The following is a 19,264-nucleotide window of genomic DNA, read 5'->3' on the forward strand; positions in this document are numbered from 1 at the left end:
CAGTTATGAAGTGTTTTTTTTTTTTTGGTTTCCAGTACAAGGCAAATGGGATATGTCATGTCGGTAAGTGTTGGCCTACACAGCTAAGCAGAGTAGCTACATTCTCTCACCTGCAAAACCGCCTCGACATGTTTGTGCTCCGGATCATAAACAAACTGCAACACGTCCACTTTCCCACCGCGTCATCACTTTTTCTATGCATTTTCACTTTGTCTGCATGTAATTTGGCCCCCCCCCCAGAAGTAAAGAAATTATGTCATATGCATCATATTTTACCCCTTTAGTGCCCGCCCTCAATCGAGACTGCGGTGTCCAATTACTGGCTCACAGCTGTGTATTTGTCCTGATGAAAGCACCGGCTTTTAACAGTAAACCTTCAGCACTCAACAGATCAGAGGATTATGCTGCCTGACTGCTTTGAAAGGCTTCTACAGACATTCTGCTAAGTTATATTTCCTCTACCAGAATGGTCAAAATGCAGCTGACACACACGTGTTGGTCCTTCAGTGAACATCATCCATGCCATCACTGCATCACCTTACATACTCACAGATAAAAGAAAATCATTCCTTTTGGCAAAACACTGCCTGGAAAATTTTTATTTATCAAATTACCAGCATGAATAGAGGAATCACTGCCCTAAATAATAATATTTATAATTACTAGCAGCATTCTGCCCTAAACCCACACTCAGCAGTGCATCTACAAGTGGAACCTCTGGTCCACAAGCTGTGACACGATGTGTGTTAAATGACTAAAGTCACAAAGTGTCGTTTTAGATGCATTACACTTGACAAAGTGTGTCTGAAGAGTGCTACTGTAATCAGATAAAATCATGCCAGTAATGCCCACATAAAAACTGGCAATAAATAATAAACAGCACCACAGAATGTCATGGCAGCACTTCTGGTACGTTCATTAACGAGTGCAGGTTTGTCTGAGTTTTGTTGGCTGAATGTGGTAGATGGTGGACACTCCGTGTCAAACTAAAAGTTGTGTTTAGGTTTGTAAACAGTTTAAGTGTTGCAGCCCTGCTCAAGAGTAGCTTATCCCCGCAAGAATGAAAAGCTAATGCAGAAATAAAAGGAAGACAATTATGATGTCATCAAATGACAGCAAAGCTTCTTGGGGGATTTCCAGCTGCCCGCCTGCTCTGCTGCATTTGCCTTTTGTTTACCTGATGAGATGTGAGCTGTTTTAGCTGGGTGTACAATGAGCAGTGTTGGCAGGCCTTGACGTGGACAGCGATCACCCCTGATGTGTGTTTCCAAGGCAAAATGTGACAAATGTATCAAATGACGTTAAATGAAAATGGAAGAAGGTGATGGAGGCACCACATCATCACACTTGCTATGAAGTGTCTCCTATTGTCTTCAGGCACAGCTATCCCTCATCAGATCACCCATCCATTTATTCACCTCTTCATCCATCCTGCTGTCTGCTGAACTCTCTCTGTCTCTGTATGAGTGTGTGTGTGTGTGTGTGTGTGTGTTCAGTGGAATGCACAAGTATGTTCACACACACACATCCTCAGTTTTAGCTGCAGGGTTCAAAGATGAAATGGACAGAAGAAAACTCAGGGTGGGAAAGTCTTCACTTCCAAAACAAGAGGGAGCAAAATCTGATGAATGGCCAAGACTTTGATAAGGATGCCAGTCAGAGGGTGTATGCATGTCTGTTTGCTGTCTACATCTTTATTCCTTCTTGTTGGCTGAGCTGAGAAAGGGTTTTCTTGATTCGAAGCGCAGTGAGCCGGGCAGCACCATTGGCATACCAACACTCCCTCATTATCTTTGCCATCACTCGTAAGGCCTGCAGACAACACAGAGACAACACAATGTTGGAATAATCTCACTTCTTGGGGAATTTGCTTCTTTGCTGCCGTGGGACAATAAGTATTTAGTCAGCCCCCGATTGTGCAAGTTCTCCTACTTAGAAAGATGAGAGAGGTCTGTAATTTTCATCATTAGGTACATTTCAACTATGAGAGACAAAATGAGAAAAACAAAACAAAACAAAAAATCCAGGAAATCACATTGTAGGATTTTTAAAGAATGCATTTGTAAATTATGGTGGAAAATAAGTATTTGTTCAATAACAAAAGTTCAGCTCAATACTTTGTAGCATAATCTTTGTTGGTAATAACGGGGTTCAAACATTTCCTGCAAGTCTTCACCAGGTTTGTACACATTGTAGCTGGTATTTTGGCCCATTCCTCCATGCAGATCACCTCTAGAGCAGCGATGTTTTGGGGCTGTAGCTGGGCAACACGGACTTTCAACTCACTCTACAAATTTTCTATGGGGCTGAGGTCTGGAGACTGGCTCGGCCACTCCAGGACCTTGAAATGCTTTTTACGGAGCCACTCCTTCGTTGCCCGAGCAGTGTGTTTGGGATCATTGTCATGCTGGAAGACCCAGCCATGTTGCATCTTCAATGCTCTCACTGATGGAAGGAGGTTTTGGCTTAAAATCTCACGATACATGGCCATGTTCATTCTTCCCTTAATATGGATCAGTCGTCCTGTCCCCTTTGCAGAAAAACAGCCCCAAAGCATGATGTTTCCACCGCCATGCTTCACAGTAGATATGGTGTTCTTGGAATGCAACTCAGCATTCGTCTTCCTCCAAACACGACGAGTTGAGTTTTTACCAAAATGTTCTATTTTGGTTTCATCTGACCACATGATATTCTCCCAATCCTCTTCTGGATCATCCATGTGCTCTCTGGCAAACTTCAGATGGGCCTGGACATGTACTGGCTTAAGCAGGGGGACACGCCTGGCACTGCAGGATTTGAGTCCTTCTCTGCGTATTGTGTAGCCTTTGTTACTTTGGTCCAAGATCTCTGTAGGTCATTCATCAAGTCCCTCCGTGTAGTTCTGGGATTTTTGTTCACTGTTTTCATGATCATTTTCACCCCACGTGATAAGATCTTGTGTGGAGCCCCAGATCAAGGAAGATTATCAATGGTCTTGTTTTCTTCCATTTTCTTACAATTGCTCCCACAGTTGATTTATTCACACCAACCTGCTTGACTATTGTAGATTGACTCTTCCTAGCCTGGTGCAGATCTACAGTGTTCTTCCTGGTGTCCAACAACTCTTTGGTCTTGGCCATGGTTGAGTTTGGAGTTTGACTCTTTGAGGCTGTGGACAGGTGTCTTTTATACAGATAATGAGTTCAAACAGGTGCCATTAATATAGGTAACAGGTGGAGGATAGAAGAGATTCTTAAAGAAGTTACAGGTCTGTGAGAGCCAGAAATCTTGCTTGTTTGTGGGTGACCAAATACTTATTTTCCACCATAATTTACAGGTAAATTCTTTAAAAATCCTACAATGTGATTTTCTGGATTTTTTCTCATTTTGTCTCTCACAGTTGAAGTGTTGAAAATTACAGTATTTCTCATCTTTCTAAGTAGGAGAACTTGCACAATCAGGGGCTGACCTAAATACTTTTTTTTACCCCACTGTATATGTAAATATGACAGCTATAGACTTGCTGAACAACATACACTCAATGACCACTTCACTGGGTGCACCTAGTGTGTCTTAATTGAGAGAGCAGCGACATGACGAGTTGGGGTTGGTCACATGGCTCATGGTGCCATTTTGGTTCCAAAACAGCGTTGGCTGTTAATGTGTCTACATGTAATCCAGCTATTTTATTTATTTATTCGCTGAAAATGATGGGTTGCTGTGCATTTGGAGGCACAAATAGACACAACAAGGGCTTCAAGATGTACAGATTCCCTTCAGATCCGAACAGAAGAAACATTTGGGAAAATAAAGTCAGCTGTGTAGGATGGAAGCGACTTCATCGTCAAACTTTTGAGAGGTAAATTTATTGTTCAGTCCCATGCACAGTAAAACTCAACTAAACCACCATTGCATAAACCAGATAGTTGCAGTCACCGGACAAAAAAAAAAATCCCAATGTTGTTATATTGTTTTCCATGTAACAAACACCGTATATAACAGATTTTGTAGAACGGATTTTCGTTCACATGAAATAAAATGTCCCGTCCGACCGCAATGTACTTCCATTAAAAACCCTGAGCAGTCTGGACGTGCACAGTAACAGAGCTACAAATTAAAGTTCAGCTCTGACACTCGCCAATTTGAGTAAAGTGGGTCATTTCACATCATTCATGTGATTAAAAGCCTGACCGTTTATTTTTTCACACCATGCTCAGACTCGGAGCCACAGCGTGACGTGCACCTGTTAAATCAGACACAAAAGGCTGTGATTTGACACTTTTTTACTTTTACTCCTTCGTCTGCCATCATATTTTAATAGTTTTTACAGTGTGAGCGCTGATTACAAACAGATCAGAAAAGTCCGCACATTTAGTCCAGCACGAAGTTGGTAAGAGAGGAAAATGTACATCTTACCTTTGATTTTGGAGATGATGATTGTAGAAAGAAAAGGTAGTTGAGGGTCAAATTAGTCCAGAATAAAGCATAATCCAGAGACGGAGAACTTTAAAACTGTCACACACGTCATTGCATAACATGGAATTACAGGGCTGCAGCTGCATAAATCAGGCTTTAACTTAATTAAATAAATCATCATAAATTGTAAATTTATGTAAATTTGATAGCTTAACTATTTTTATATTTATTTTGATAGCACCTGTGTTGCTGTATGAGGTTAAATGATTTAAAAAAATGCTGAAAACATAAAAGATTTATTCAGTAGTTCAGCGCACTTACACCCACAATGGCGCCATGTTCTGAGTTGACGCCACTCTCTCAATTAAGGTACAATAGTTGCACCTGTTTAACCAATCATTAAATCAAATATCTAGCCAGACAATCACATGGCACAAACAGTGCTGACGTTCAAATCAAGCATCAGAATGGGGAAGAAAGGTGATTTAAGTCTGGTTAGAGCTATGATTTTTTATTTTCACGTGTGTGGTCTCTCAGGTTTTGGAAACCTAAAGATAATTTTAAAATCCTGTTGTGTGCCCCAGGCTTTAAGTGACTCTGAACATTTTAAAATGGACAGGGTTCAGTTTTTCAACAAACAGTTGGTCTACTGGGATTTTTGTACACAACCACAAAATCCTTTGATGGTAAATGACAAAGAACAACAGCCAGACTGGTTCAGGTGGATTAAACAGCAACAGGAAGACAATAAACAGTCATTACAACCAAGGTCTGCAGAAGAGCAGCTCTGACAGCACAACACAACAAAACCTAAGAACAGGAGACTGAGACTACAATGGGCACAAGCTCAGCAAAACTGGACAACATAAGACAGGAATAATGTTTTCTGATCTGATGAGTCTTGATTTCGGCTGTCCCGCTGAGATGGTAGGGTCACAAGGTGTGATAAACAACATAAAAACATGGATCAATCTGCCTAACATCAACAGTTACAGGGTTAGAGAAATACATTTTGAACCTACTGGTCAGGACCAGTAGCACCAATTTTGTTCGTGGACCTCGTGGTCCAAGGTTGTCGCCCCAAGTATTTGAAAGCTCAGAACCTCTGACTGCAAGCCGGTGAGCCTCGGTGTAGCATTAATCATCATATCATGCACATGTATTCAATCAATATTGTATTTGTAAATCTATAGCATGACAGAACGTTTTCATTTTGTGTTGAATGTATGTAAAGTAATAAACATTTGCTTACATGATCCGCTGCTTTTATGTGAATGTACTGTGCACCTTATTCTTCGCTTTTCAAGTCTGGCCTTGTGCTTTTCTTATGCAGCCCAAACAGCCTTTACTCTTGTTACTTAATCCATGTGTCTATTCTTACTGTGTAAGCTCTATAATATCTCTGATGTTTTGGGCAACAATTATATTTATTGCTTGTCAGACTAGCATGACCAAAATTTCATGATTGTTGAAGAAAATCATGTTAAAATTTTACATCACATTCAGATTTGTAGCAAAATACAACAGTTGATTTTTATTTTGATTGACCAATCAAATAATTTATTATTGAAACATCACAACACACACATTAAACACACTATTAATACTGACTGTAATTTAGTGAACACCAGACAGCTGGTGCAAGAACAAGCACGTCCACTTATGCCTGGTTCACACAGCAAGATAATTAGGCAGATATCAGACCCGATCTTCCCTTTCCGACAATCTTAAGGACACACCAACAATCGTGATGACGCTAAAGATAATCTTATCAGATATTCCTGTCATGTGTGGTGTGTTAAGAGCACTCTGATCTGCTCAGAAGGACGTCAGGGGCGCTCTGATCGCAAATCAGGGATATTCAACATGTTGGATTGTCTTGGCCTGATATCGCAGTGTGTTGTGTCCTTCAACCACAAATGAGCACGCAGCCTGCTGAATGTGACGTGTAGCCAATCAGAAATTCAAATTCAAAACGGCTGTTCCGACTTAAAAGAAAGTCCGGTGGTCGCGCTGTCTCCACTCCTTTAAAGAACGCCTTTTCTTTTTCTTCTTGTATAGTTTTTTCCCCTCTGTTGTAAATAGTTCACCAACTATCTCTGTTTGTTTACTCTGAAGTCACGTTTAATCTTGAGAGATTTTGCGAGATTTCCTGTCTGACCTGAGAATGTTCATGTGTGAAATCTGTTCGTGTGCAGTGTGTTGTTTTTACAGTGTGGCTGAACACCACAAACTGTACGAGCAAAACTGTTAGATCTATGGATTTTTTTTTTTATATCTCCATGTGTCATTGTCTCTGAGGTTTTGGAAACCTACAGATAATTTTAAAATCATGCCGTGTGAACCAGGCTTAAGTGGTGAGTATGCTTTGGCTGAAGATGGCCTAAGTTTACCGAGGCAGGCCCAGAACTTACAGCTTGTTGTCTTTGACAACCACACAGTCATTTGCTCCATCTTACTCACACACAGTGTGCATGTTTATCACACTACTAGCGTGCAGTACACTGACTGTATTCAACATGGAAACAAGATTTATTTTAAAAATATCTGATATTTTCAGTTCTTCACTCGGCATGCAGGTGCTGTATCTGTCGTTTTTCAGGTTTGAAATGACGTATGTACCCGTTTCTAAGAGAAAAAAAAAATCCGCCCTCCCTCACCACTTTTTTCTTATGTCAAGGATAATAGACTATTTTTTTTTTTTTTTAAATAATGGGCCTAAAATTCAAATAGCTTCACTCATGAAGTCAGTGGTGTGACTGAGTGGCACAGCCCGGATCACTGTAGTCTGCAAACAGCACCTCAGTTATTTAAGGCCCAGCTTGGAAAAAAAAAAAAAAAAAAATCATTGGTCTTGTTGAACCCTTTTAATCACTAGACCCACAAAATTTTTAACTAGACACTGGTCTCGCAGGGGAAAATATCAACTAGACATAGGTCAAAAATTACTGGTCCATGTCCTCAGATCAGTGGATTTCTCTACTCCTGAGTTATGTAGGCTGCTGGTGGAGTAACGGCATGGCAACTGTGTGATGCCATCAGGTCAACAAGGACCAAAGAAATAAGACAATATAGACACTGTGTCCACAGAGACCATCGTGAAACACCAGCAATGCACTTATAAAATACATATTACAAACAGTAAATAGAAATGAAATAGATCTATACTGTGTACACATCAGCCTTCAGACATCATAAAACAAAGCACAGAGTCAATCAATCAATCAATTTTTTTTTATATAGCGCCAAATCACAACAAACAGTTGCCCCAAGGCGCTTTATATTGTAAGGCAAGGCCATACAATAATTATGTAAAACCCCAACGGTCAAAACGACCCCCTGTGAGCAAGCACTTGGCTACAGTGGGAAGGAAAAACTCCCTTTTAACAGGAAGAAACCTCCAGCAGAACCAGGCTCAGGGAGGGGCAGTCTTCTGCTGGGACTGGTTGGGGCTGAGGGAGAGAACCAGGAAAAAGACATGCTATGGAAGGGAGCAGAGATCGATCACTAATGATTAAATGCAGAGTGGTGCATACAGAGCAAAAAGAGAAAGAAACAGTGCATCATGGGAACCCCCCAGCAGTCTACGTCTATAGCAGCATAACTAAGGGATGGTTCAGGGTCACCTGATCCAGCCCTAACTATAAGCTTTAGCAAAAAGGAAAGTTTTAAGCCTAATCTTAAAAGTAGAGAGGGTGTCTGTCTCCCTGATCTGAATTGGGAGCTGGTTCCACAGGAGAGGAGCCTGAAAGCTGAAGGCTCTGCCTCCCATTCTACTCTTACAAACCCTAGGAACTACAAGTAAGCCTGCAGTCTGAGAGCGAAGCGCTCTATTGGGGTGATATGGTACTACGAGGTCCCTAAGATAAGATGGGACCTGATTATTCAAAACCTTATAAGTAAGAAGAAGAATTTTAAATTCTATTCTAGAATTAACAGGAAGCCAATGAAGAGAGGCCAATATGGGTGAGATATGCTCTCTCCTTCTAGTCCCCGTCAGTACTCTAGGTGCAGCATTTTGAATTAACTGAAGGCTTTTTAGGGAACTTTTAGGACAACCTGATAATAATGAATTACAATAGTCCAGCCTAGAGGAAATAAATGCATGAATTAGTTTTTCAGCATCACTCTGAGACAAGACCTTTCTGATTTTAGAGATATTGCGTAAATGCAAAAAAGCAGTCCTACATATTTGTTTAATATGCGCTTTGAATGACATATCCTGATCAAAAATGACTCCAAGATTTCTCACAGTATTACTAGAGGTCAGGGTAATGCCATCCACAGTAAGGATCTGGTTAGACACCATGTTTCTAAGATTTGTGGGGCCAAGTACAATAACTTCAGTTTTATCCGAGTTTAAAAGCAGGAAATTAGAGGTCATCCATGTCTTTATGTCTGTAAGACAATCCTGCAGTTTAGCTAATTGGTGTGTGTCCTCTGGCTTCATGGATAGATAAAGCTGGGTATCATCTGCATAACAATGAAAATTTAAGCAATACCGTCTAATAATACTGCCTAAGGGAAGCATGTATAAAGTGAATAAAATTGGTCCTAGCACAGAACCTTGTGGAACTCCATAATTAACTTTAGTCTGTGAAGAAGATTCCCCATTTACATGAACAAATTGTAATCTATTAGACAAATATGATTCAAACCACCGCAGCGCAGTGCCTTTAATACCTATGGCATGCTCTAATCTCTGTAATAAAATTTTATGGTCAACAGTATCAAAAGCAGCACTGAGGTCTAACAGAACAAGCACAGAGATGAGTCCACTGTCCGAGGCCATAAGAAGATCATTTGTAACCTTCACTAATGCTGTTTCTGTACTATGATGAATTCTAAAACCTGACTGAAACTCTTCAAATAGACCATTCCTCTGCAGATGATCAGTTAGCTGTTTTACAACTACCCTTTCAAGAATTTTTGAGAGAAAAGGAAGGTTGGAGATTGGCCTATAATTAGCTAAGATAGCTGGGTCAAGTGATGGCTTTTTAAGTAATGGTTTAATTACTGCCACCTTAAAAGCCTGTGGTACATAGCCAACTAACAAAGATAGATTGATCATATTTAAGATCGAAGCATTAAATAATGGTAGGGCTTCCTTGAGCAGCCTGGTAGGAATGGGGTCTAATAAACATGTTGATGGTTTGGATGAAGTAACTAATGAAAATAACTCAGACAGAACAATCGGAGAGAAAGAGTCTAACCAAATACAGGCATCACTGAAAGCAGCCAAAGATAACGATACGTCTTTGGGATGGTTATGAGTAATTTTTTCTCTAATAGTTAAAATTTTGTTAGCAAAGAAAGTCATGAAGTCATTACTAGTTAAAGTTAATGGAATACTCAGCTCAATAGAGCTCTGACTCTTTGTCAGCCTGGCTACAGTGCTGAAAAGAAACCTGGGGTTGTTCTTATTTTCTTCAATTAGTGATGAGTAGAAAGATGTCCTAGCTTTACGGAGGGCTTTTTTATAGAGCAACAGACTCTTTTTCCAGGCTAAGTGAAGATCTTCTAAATTAGTGAGACGCCATTTCCTCTCCAACTTACGGGTTATCTGCTTTAAGCTACGAGTTTGTGAGTTATACCACGGAGTCAGGCACTTCTGATTTAAAGCTCTCTTTTTTAGAGGAGCTACAGCATCCAAAGTTGTCTTCAATGAGGATGTAAAACTATTGACGAGATACTCTATCTCACTTACAGAGTTTAGGTAGCTACTCTGCACTGTGTTGGTATATGGCATTAGAGAACATAAAGAAGGAATCATATCCTTAAACCTAGTTACAGCGCTTTCTGAAAGACTTCTAGTGTAATGAAACTTATTCCCCACTGCTGGGTAGTCCATCAGAGTAAATGTAAATGTTATTAAGAAATGATCAGACAGAAGGGAGTTTTCAGGGAATACTGTTAAGTCTTCTATTTCCATACCATAAGTCAGAACAAGATCTAAGATATGATTAAAGTGGTGGGTGGACTCATTTACTTTTTGAGCAAAGCCAATAGAGTCTAATAATAGATTAAATGCAGTGTTGAGGCTGTCATTCTCAGCATCTGTGTGGATGTTAAAATCGCCCACTATAATTATCTTATCTGACCTAAGCACTAAGTCAGACAAAAGGTCTGAAAATTCACAGAGAAACTCACAGTAACGACCAGGTGGACGATAGATAATAACAAATAAAACTGGTTTTTGGGACTTCCAATTTGGATGGACAAGACTAAGAGTCAAGCTTTCAAATGAATTAAAGCTCTGTCTGGGTTTTTGATTAATTAATAAGCTGGAATGGAAGACTGCTGCTAATCCTCCGCCCCGGCCCGTGCTACGAGCATTCTGACAGTTAGTGTGACTCGGGGGTGTTGACTCATTTAAACTAACATATTCATCCTGCTGTAACCAGGTTTCTGTAAGGCAGAATAAATCAATATGTTGATCAATTATTATATCATTTACCAACAGGGACTTAGAAGAGAGAGACCTAATGTTTAATAGACCACATTTAACTGTTTTAGTCTGTGGTGCAGTTGAAGGTGCTATTATTATTTTTTCTTTTTGAATTTTTATGCTTAAATAGATTTTTGCTGGTTATTGGTAGTCTGGGAGCAGGCACCGTCTCTACGGGGATGGGGTAATGAGGGGATGGCAGGGGGAGAGAAGCTGCAGAGAGGTGTGTAAGACTACAACTCTGCTTCCTGGTCCCAACCCTGGATAGTCACGGTTTGGAGGATTTAAGAAAATTGGCCAGATTTCTAGAAATGAGAGCTGCTCCATCCAAAGTGGGATGGATGCCGTCTCTCCTAACAAGACCAGGTTTTCCCCAGAAGCTTTGCCAATTATCTATGAAGCCCACCTCATTTTTTGGACACCACTCAGACAGCCAGCAATTCAAGGAGAACATGCGGCTAAACATGTCACTCCCGGTCTGATTGGGGAGGGGCCCAGAGAAAACTACAGAGTCCGACATTGTTTTTGCAAAGTTACACACCGATTTAATGTTAATTTTAGTGACCTCCGATTGGCGTAACCGGGTGTCATTACTGCCGACGTGAATTACAATCTTACCAAATTTACGCTTAGCCTTAGCCAGCAATTAGAGTCTATCAAGAACAATTACAAGGAAACACCCATATCGAAATCCTCATTAAGACCTAATGGTTGTTGTGTACCCAAGGTATGAATCCAGAAAAGTTTCTGTTGCCATAGCTTTCTGAGTACATTAATATAAAGGTAGGCCTCTAGTCCTGGGACTGTATTTCCCATGGTGCTTGTCTACAGCGATGCGGCTGACGTGTTGAATTGCCTTTGACCATGTGCTTGTATTTAATCACCTGGTACTGACATCCTCATTTGTGCACTATTCTGCCTGAGGAAGGTCTTTCAAAGAAAGCTTGCAGAACAGATTTTCCTTGTTTATGTTACTTGGTTTGGTCTAAAACTCTTCAACAAGCCCAGGACCATATGAACAGTGTTTTTTTCCCTCCTTTTTTTTCTCCCCAACATGGCTTCATGTATGACACACACACACACACCTTTCTTTATGTTCCATGTGCACAAATGAGTGGACTTTTCACACTTGATTTTTGACAGCGTCTTTGTTTAATGGTGGAGACATGTCACTGTGAGACTCTGGGACACAGTTTTATGTAGCTGAGACACAATATCCCATTCACCACTCTCATAGGAAATTAAGTTGGAGCCATTACTGTGCTAAAATAATGAAGGGAGTCTGTCATAACGATCCCAAAAAGGTATAGTTTGGACAAATAATGTGGTATAGTTTTCAACATGATTGGAGCATTTTTAAATTTTGACCCGTGTATTTCTTTATTGACCCCTGTAGCTCAGAGGTCAGCTCCAGGATGGCTCCATATTTGAAAATAAACAGTTAATTTAGAATATGTGTGCCAAATTCCATGCTTTTATCACAAAATGAACAATTTTATAGAAATTTTAGCTAAGCTGCACCAATACAAGAGAGCTTAATGCTTTCAAATGATTAAAAACAAACAAACAAAAAAACACTTTCCTTACTGCATCAAAAATGATTTTCATTTTAGGCCATGCATGACAGTGGTTGGTGTTCTATCATTTAACTCCCCACATGGTATCAAAAAAATTTGCTCTCCTAAGAGCCAACATTTGACTCGACACAATTTCATTTTTAGAAAGAAAAAGTGTTTGTTGAGTTTCCAGTCATTTTCTCATGTCTGTGTTGTGTGGTAATAATCAGCATCTGACGGCTGAGTCAACATGAGTCTGTGTGTTTGTTTTGGTTTCTCAGAGCATCAGACTGCTAAGAACCCCTGTACAACTCCTTCTGGCAGCAGACGCATTCCATTCCTCAATTCATCACATGGAACAGGGCCAACTTATGATCTCCCACACATTTACACACACCTTTTTCATCACATTTCACAAAACACCACTGTTGTTCAGCACAGCCATCTCAAGATTATTTCTCATGTAAACAGTGCCCTAACCCTAACTACTCCATTTATCTGAGTGTATTAACCATTGTGATTAACAAGCAAAATGTAGTCACACTTAATCTGGGAAGAAAAATTTTTTTTATGTGGAATAGGCGAGGTAACGTCCCAGTTTACAGTGCATCTGGAAAGTATTCACAGCACTTCACTTTTCCACATTTTGTTATGCCAAAATGGAGGAAATTCGTTTTTTTCTTCAAAATTCTACACACAATACCCCATGACAATGGGAAAAAAAAAGTTATTTTTAGATGTTTGCTTATTTATTAAATAAATAAATCACATGTACAGAAATATTCACAGCCTTTGCCATGAAGCTCAAAATTGAGCTGCATCCTGTTTCCACTGATCATCCTTGAAATGTTTCTACAGCTTAAATGAAATCCACCTGGGTAAATTCAGTTGACTAGACATGATTTGAAAAGCCACGCACTTGTCTACATATAAGGTCCCACAGGTGACAGTGTATGTCAGCGAACAAACCAAGCATGAGCTCAAAGGAACTGTCTGTAGACCTCCAAGACAGGATTGTCTCAAGGCACAAATCTGGGGAAGGGTACAGAAACATTTCTGCTGCTTTGAAGGTCCCAATAAGCACAGTGGCCTCCATCATCCATAAATGAAAGATGTTTGGATCCACCAGGACTCTTCCTAGAGCTGGCCACCCGTCTAAACTGAGCGATTGGAGGAGAAGGGCCTTAGTCATGGAGATGACCAACAACCAAATGGTCACTTTTTCAAAGCTCCAACATTCTTGTGTGGAGAGAGGAGAACCTTCCACAAGGACAACAATCGCTGCAGCAATCCACCAATCAAGCCCCTATGGTAGAGTGGCCAGACGGAAGCCACTCCTTAGTAAAAGGCACATGGCAGCCCACCTGGAGTTTGTCAAAAGGCACCTGAAGGACTCTCAGACCATGAGAAACAAAATTCTCTGGTCTGAAGAGACAAATATTGAACTCTTTGGCGTGAATGCCAGGCATCATGTTTGGAGGAAACCAGGCACCATCCCTACAGTGAAGCATGGTGGTGGCAGCATCATGCTATGGGGATGTTTTTCAGCGGCAAGAACTGGGAGACTAGTCAGGATTGAGAAAAGATGAATGCAGCAATGTACAGAGACATCCTGGATGAAAATCTACACTAGAGTGCTCTTGACCTCAGAATGGAGAAACGGTTCATCTTTCAGCAGGACAATGACCCTAAGCACACAGCCAAGATATCAAAGGAGTGGCTTCAGGACAACTCTGTGAATGTCCTTGAGTGGCACAGTCAGAGCCCAGACCTGAATCTGACTGAACATCTCTAGAGAGATCTGAAAATGGCTGTGCACCGACGCTCCCCATCCAACCTGATGGAGCTTGAGAGGTGCTGCAAAGAGGAATGGGCAAAACTATCCAAAGATAGGTGCACCAAGATTGTGACACCATGTTCAAGAAGACTTGAGTCTGTAACTGCTGTCAAATGTGCATCAACAACGTACTGAGCAAATGGTGTGAGCAATTATGTACATGTGCTTTCTTAGTGTTTTTTTTTTTAATAAATTTGCATATACATCAAAAAAATTCATGTTGTCCTTATGGGGTGTTGTGAGTAGAATTTTGAGGGAAAAAATGAATTTACTCCATTTTGGAATAAGCCTGTAATATAAGAAAATATGGAATACTTTCCAGATGCACTATCTTGCACTTTCCCGGACACCTCTGAGAATAATAATAAGTTTACTAAAAAAAGCTAATTACATTTCATAGAAAGTAATTAGTAATTAGTATTAGTAGTAATTAGTGACAGAAAGTAATTTTACAGAAAGTAATTAGCACACACATGTCCGTGTGTAAATGTACGCACACAGTGCACATATGGTTTCAACCCAATTACTGTGGCTGTGCATAGCGAACACATACACTGTTGGCTTTATATATAAGATAAGGCTGACCGTGTGTGTGTGTGTGTGTGTTCGCTATGCAAAGCCACCATAATTAAGCAATCAACACCAAACTTGCTATTATGACCAGGGGCACCAGGGGGGAAGGTCACTGAGGCCCTTAGGTTGAAAGCGTATGTGCGCTTTAATTACAATCACTGCGAGCTCACTGGAGCCCTTATTTTCACAGTTCACATGGTACTCAGGTTAGGTCGTAAGCTTCACACTTTACTTAGTACATAGTTGCAGCTGGCTACGGTGCACTTTAATTAGAATCTGACCGGGCCGGGGCGTCACGTGCAAGTTAAAGTGCGCGTTCTTGCAATTATGCCTCCTAAGAAGTCGCAGGGACAATCACTGAAAGTGGTTGGGCTAAATCTGGAGACACCATGCTTCTTACACGGTCAGCTATATGTTAGCGCAGCAGATAACTGAAACAATCCTTCAAGTGAATGATGCGTCATCAATGAAAATAAGGTGCTCTTACAATGGAAATATCCGCCTCCGAAAATCAGCATGTAAGCAGAATTCATCCATCATCGATGATGTCATAAATGCCGCCATTGACACAATTTTAACCAATCAGAAAAAAAAAACCCTGAATCACTTGTGGGATTATTATGACGTAGCATGGGCACAGAAAGCTACACATGGCGATCACTCGCTGATGTAAAAGTTCTCTCTCTCTCGCTGTTTTCCTGCTGAGCAAACACAAAGCCTTTTAACTATAAAATAAATAAAATTTCTAAATGTATCATCAGTGGCACTTATGTGAGTAACTCTGGGTAAACACTGAAATATTTTGGTGGTTTTTCACCCATTCAGTGGAGAGAAAGTGAATCTCGGTTGGCTGTCCTCCTCAGCTGTGTTCTGAGCTGCTGTTAAAGCTTTTCACAGCCTCAGATCGTTGAAGTGGCTGATTTTCAGTAATAATTCAGCTCATTTTTTGAAAAGTCCGTGTTCTGCGCCACAGACCACTTGAACCAGAGAGCCATGTGGAAATTTGCCATTACCGGTGGCTTAACATTTGGCTGCGGTGCGCGGAAGAGCTCGCCTTCAGCTCAGAAACCTCCCCCCTCCCATTCAGCTGAAAACAGAGCAGAGAGCAGGCAGCACGAGAGAGGTTTCACATATGTGATTTCTCACCAGTATCGGAAAATCCCGCAGTTGGATCAGGAAATTCCGATCCATGAATTACGTCGGTATCGGAACCCGATACTGATCCGGGATGTTGAATGCTGCTTATGTGCTTTGCCCCTTTTATACTGAAGAGCGACACTGGCGGAGTGCTGAACCTCTGTACCCATGTGACGTCACACATCGCTGTTATAGCAGACAACATGGCAACCTGCTGGTGGCTTAAGACCAGTCATACAAAAATGCTCATACCTTTAACATAAATGATCACACATGCCTACAACTTTTCATATGGGCTCTCAATATCATAATCTACCAAACCAGTCATAAATTATGTTACTTTTCCTTTCCTTTAACAACCATTAGGAATTTTTTTTTAGAAGGGCTGGCTCTGGTGATACAGAGAACACTCCTGTCATCTGCCATCCTCCTGCACAAAAAGCAGAAGGATGGCAACAGCTGTGGGATTTTAGTGTTAGTGGTCAATATTTTCTGTAGGTTTCTTTTGACCATTTTTTACAAAGCTGTACTAATAATCTAAATAAGCAGAATGACTTTTTTGCATTTTGCTGAAGCCTACCTCAACAAAGGAGATTTGGTGAATACTGAAACCCACCAGGAAGCAATTGCTCAGGCTCCTTTGGAAGTGGCTTGTTCCCTACTGGAGAGAGGAGGGGCCTCATATACAAAGCACCCGCATGCACAAAAACGTGGCGTACATCAGTCTCCAGGCCAAAGTTCAGATGGACCAAAAATGAAATGGCCGTGGAAATGTGTGGTGCATCGCGCAAAAATCCCGGCTGGCGTACGGACGTTTCTACAACTATTGTTCCTCTGCCGACATGTAGAGGTGATGCAGGGAACCGTTAATAGTGTGACAACATGAAGTCAGAATGATGTGCACATCAGAGCCACACTGATGAACAATTAATACACCCAGGTGTTTGCAATTATATCGGTGGACATAAAAGCATGTGCAAAGTGATGCGTAAAATGGCACTAACAGTGGCTGCATTAGCGTTATTAAAACACCTTGCAAATGGTGCAATCCGACGTGAGCGTGTATTCAGGGAACGCGAGGATTTTCTTGCAAATGACAGTGATTTGCTCACAAGCCGATGTCGATTGCCAAGGCCACTGATACTGGAGTTGCGTGCAGAACTGTGGCCGTCCCAGAGCGCAATATGGCAAGGAGCCAGGAGGTTGTCTGTGACCACACAGGTGCTGACCATGCTGCGTTTCCTGGCAACAGGGCATTCCAGCGTGAGCTAGCCAATCAGTCAGGAGTGTGTCAGTCAACCTTGAGCTGAGCCATGCCAGCTGTGTGGAACGCAATCATCTGAATGCCATTCAGGTACATCACATTCCAACATTAAAGCACCATTTTCAGTGAGAGCCAGTTTCAATGTAATCAAAGTTATTGACACACATGTTCACATCATGTGATGCGCATTTGCGCATCAGACTGGTTGCTGGCATGGTGCACCATGGCTGGCTGCTTGCTGTGTAAATAGTGTATTCGTGTAATTGATCTGAATGTAAACCAGCGCATTTGGGCATGTGTGCATTAAAATATGTTTTCATCATTATTATTATTAATGTCTTTTTAGTATTGCTTGATGGCGAGCTGCAGCGCTTCTTAACAGGCTTCCTGTGTACAGTATTTGTCAATAAATGCGTGTGTTAAGTTGTGAATGTCACACTGTCAGCGGAGGAGCGCCTGACCTTTCTAACTTCAGTGTGTGTGCGCTGTCCTGAGCTCACAGCATGTCGGCCTCACACATACATGCTCCGTAGCTCCCACAAACATTATTTCCAGTTTCATAATTAGGCTAATCCGTTTAACAGCGTACCGAATAAACTGTCCCTGTGTGTCTCCACGTCATTTCCAGTCATCTGTAGTATAATTCCCTTCTTGTGTTCATGTTGTCTGATGTGACGGCGTGGGGAATCCCTGCTCAAAGGGCTTATTTACATGAAGCTGCATATTTAAATTTGGTGTGGCGAGGGATGAGTTTGGCTCCATGCTCAATTCTATGTTCAGTGGGATGTACAAACGTAATGTGCATGGACCCATGCATACACACACTTTAATACATCTGAATATTTTTGTGCTTACGCCAGTTTCTGGGTTTTGGCGTACACCATGTTTCAGTAGGAAATCCACGCAAGTCTTTGCACATGAGGCCCCTGGTGTACCAGGACATAAGACTAAACCAGGTTTAAAGAAGGTTTAATCGGGTCTAAACCAGGAATAAACCTACCTTGTCTAAGCCAGGTGTAAATCGGTTCTAAAAGTAGGACGGCTGTTGCCCACACTCCATCTCAGCCCTCTATCTCAGATCGCCCTCCCAGCTCTGCACTTACCTCCAGTATCGCTCCAACCAAATATTAACATGGCATTAACTGACCGAAATACTGACTTTATGACTTGAGAGAGTGAGGATTTTGGGGAGGTTATATAGTTGTGTATTGCAAATTCTATACTGTACAAAATGTGTTCATTGTTTTAATAAAATGCAATGCTGAAAAGTGTACACTGTAATTTATCAATCCATATACTCGGCATGGGATGATACTGAATTTTTTCTGTTACGATTATACGAAATTATTGTTAAAGATTATTGTGATGCATAGTTATTGCAATAATAAAAAAATAGCCATGATTTTTATTGCGATAAACGATAATAAAGTAGTAACTCGTACAGACCGAGCAAGTGAGGTAAATAATCCATTTGTTATATGGCTGTTCTGAGCTGTGTTTTCACTTGTTGGTCTTTATTTTAAATGTCCACTTCGAGGTCGTTTGCTGTTAATTCCTCCAATTCAAACTCGTCACTGTATATATTTTGTACTACTTTAGGAGCCTGCAATTATTAAGTAATTTGCATGTGTCCCATTGAGATGAATTCTACGGTGCAACTGCATATGTACGTTTACATCTCACCCATCAAGATGAGCCACAAAATGTATTAATTGTTTTAAAATAATGTAGTGTTGAAAAGTGTACACTGTAATTTACCAATCTGTATACTACACATGGGATGATACTGAATTTTTTCTGTTGTGATTATCTTGGACATATTAATTGCGATTAATGATAATATCACAAAAATAAATATACATTGTGTACAAGTTTTAAAAGGCCTTGAAGTGCTGGAATCTCAACAGTACATTTTATTGTAGGCTAACACTAATATTTTATTGTATAGTTTTTGCTATGGGCCGTTATCAACTGAACTTATACAAAATATAATAAATTATCTGTCCAATAAAGTCCACGGGGCACTGAGGTGCAAATATTAAAGGATTATTAAA

The 19,264-nt window shown here is 40.7% G+C and overlaps 1 protein-coding gene across 1 annotated transcript in view; it reads right to left on the minus strand.

Annotated features, from left to right (window-relative positions):
* Positions 1-461: 461 nt before the first annotated feature.
* Positions 462-19,264, minus strand: part of tgfbr1b (transforming growth factor, beta receptor 1 b) — a 144,084-nt gene continuing 125,281 nt past the window's right edge. The window contains exon 9 of the mRNA XM_034173068.1: positions 462-1,812. Coding sequence (XP_034028959.1) covers positions 1,687-1,812 — 126 coding nt within the window. The 3' untranslated portion in view covers positions 462-1,686. The remainder of the gene's footprint in view (positions 1,813-19,264) is intronic.

Source organism: Thalassophryne amazonica, chromosome 1 (genome assembly GCF_902500255.1).
Source record: "Thalassophryne amazonica chromosome 1, fThaAma1.1, whole genome shotgun sequence".
In the NCBI taxonomy this organism is placed as follows: domain Eukaryota; kingdom Metazoa; phylum Chordata; class Actinopteri; order Batrachoidiformes; family Batrachoididae; genus Thalassophryne; species Thalassophryne amazonica.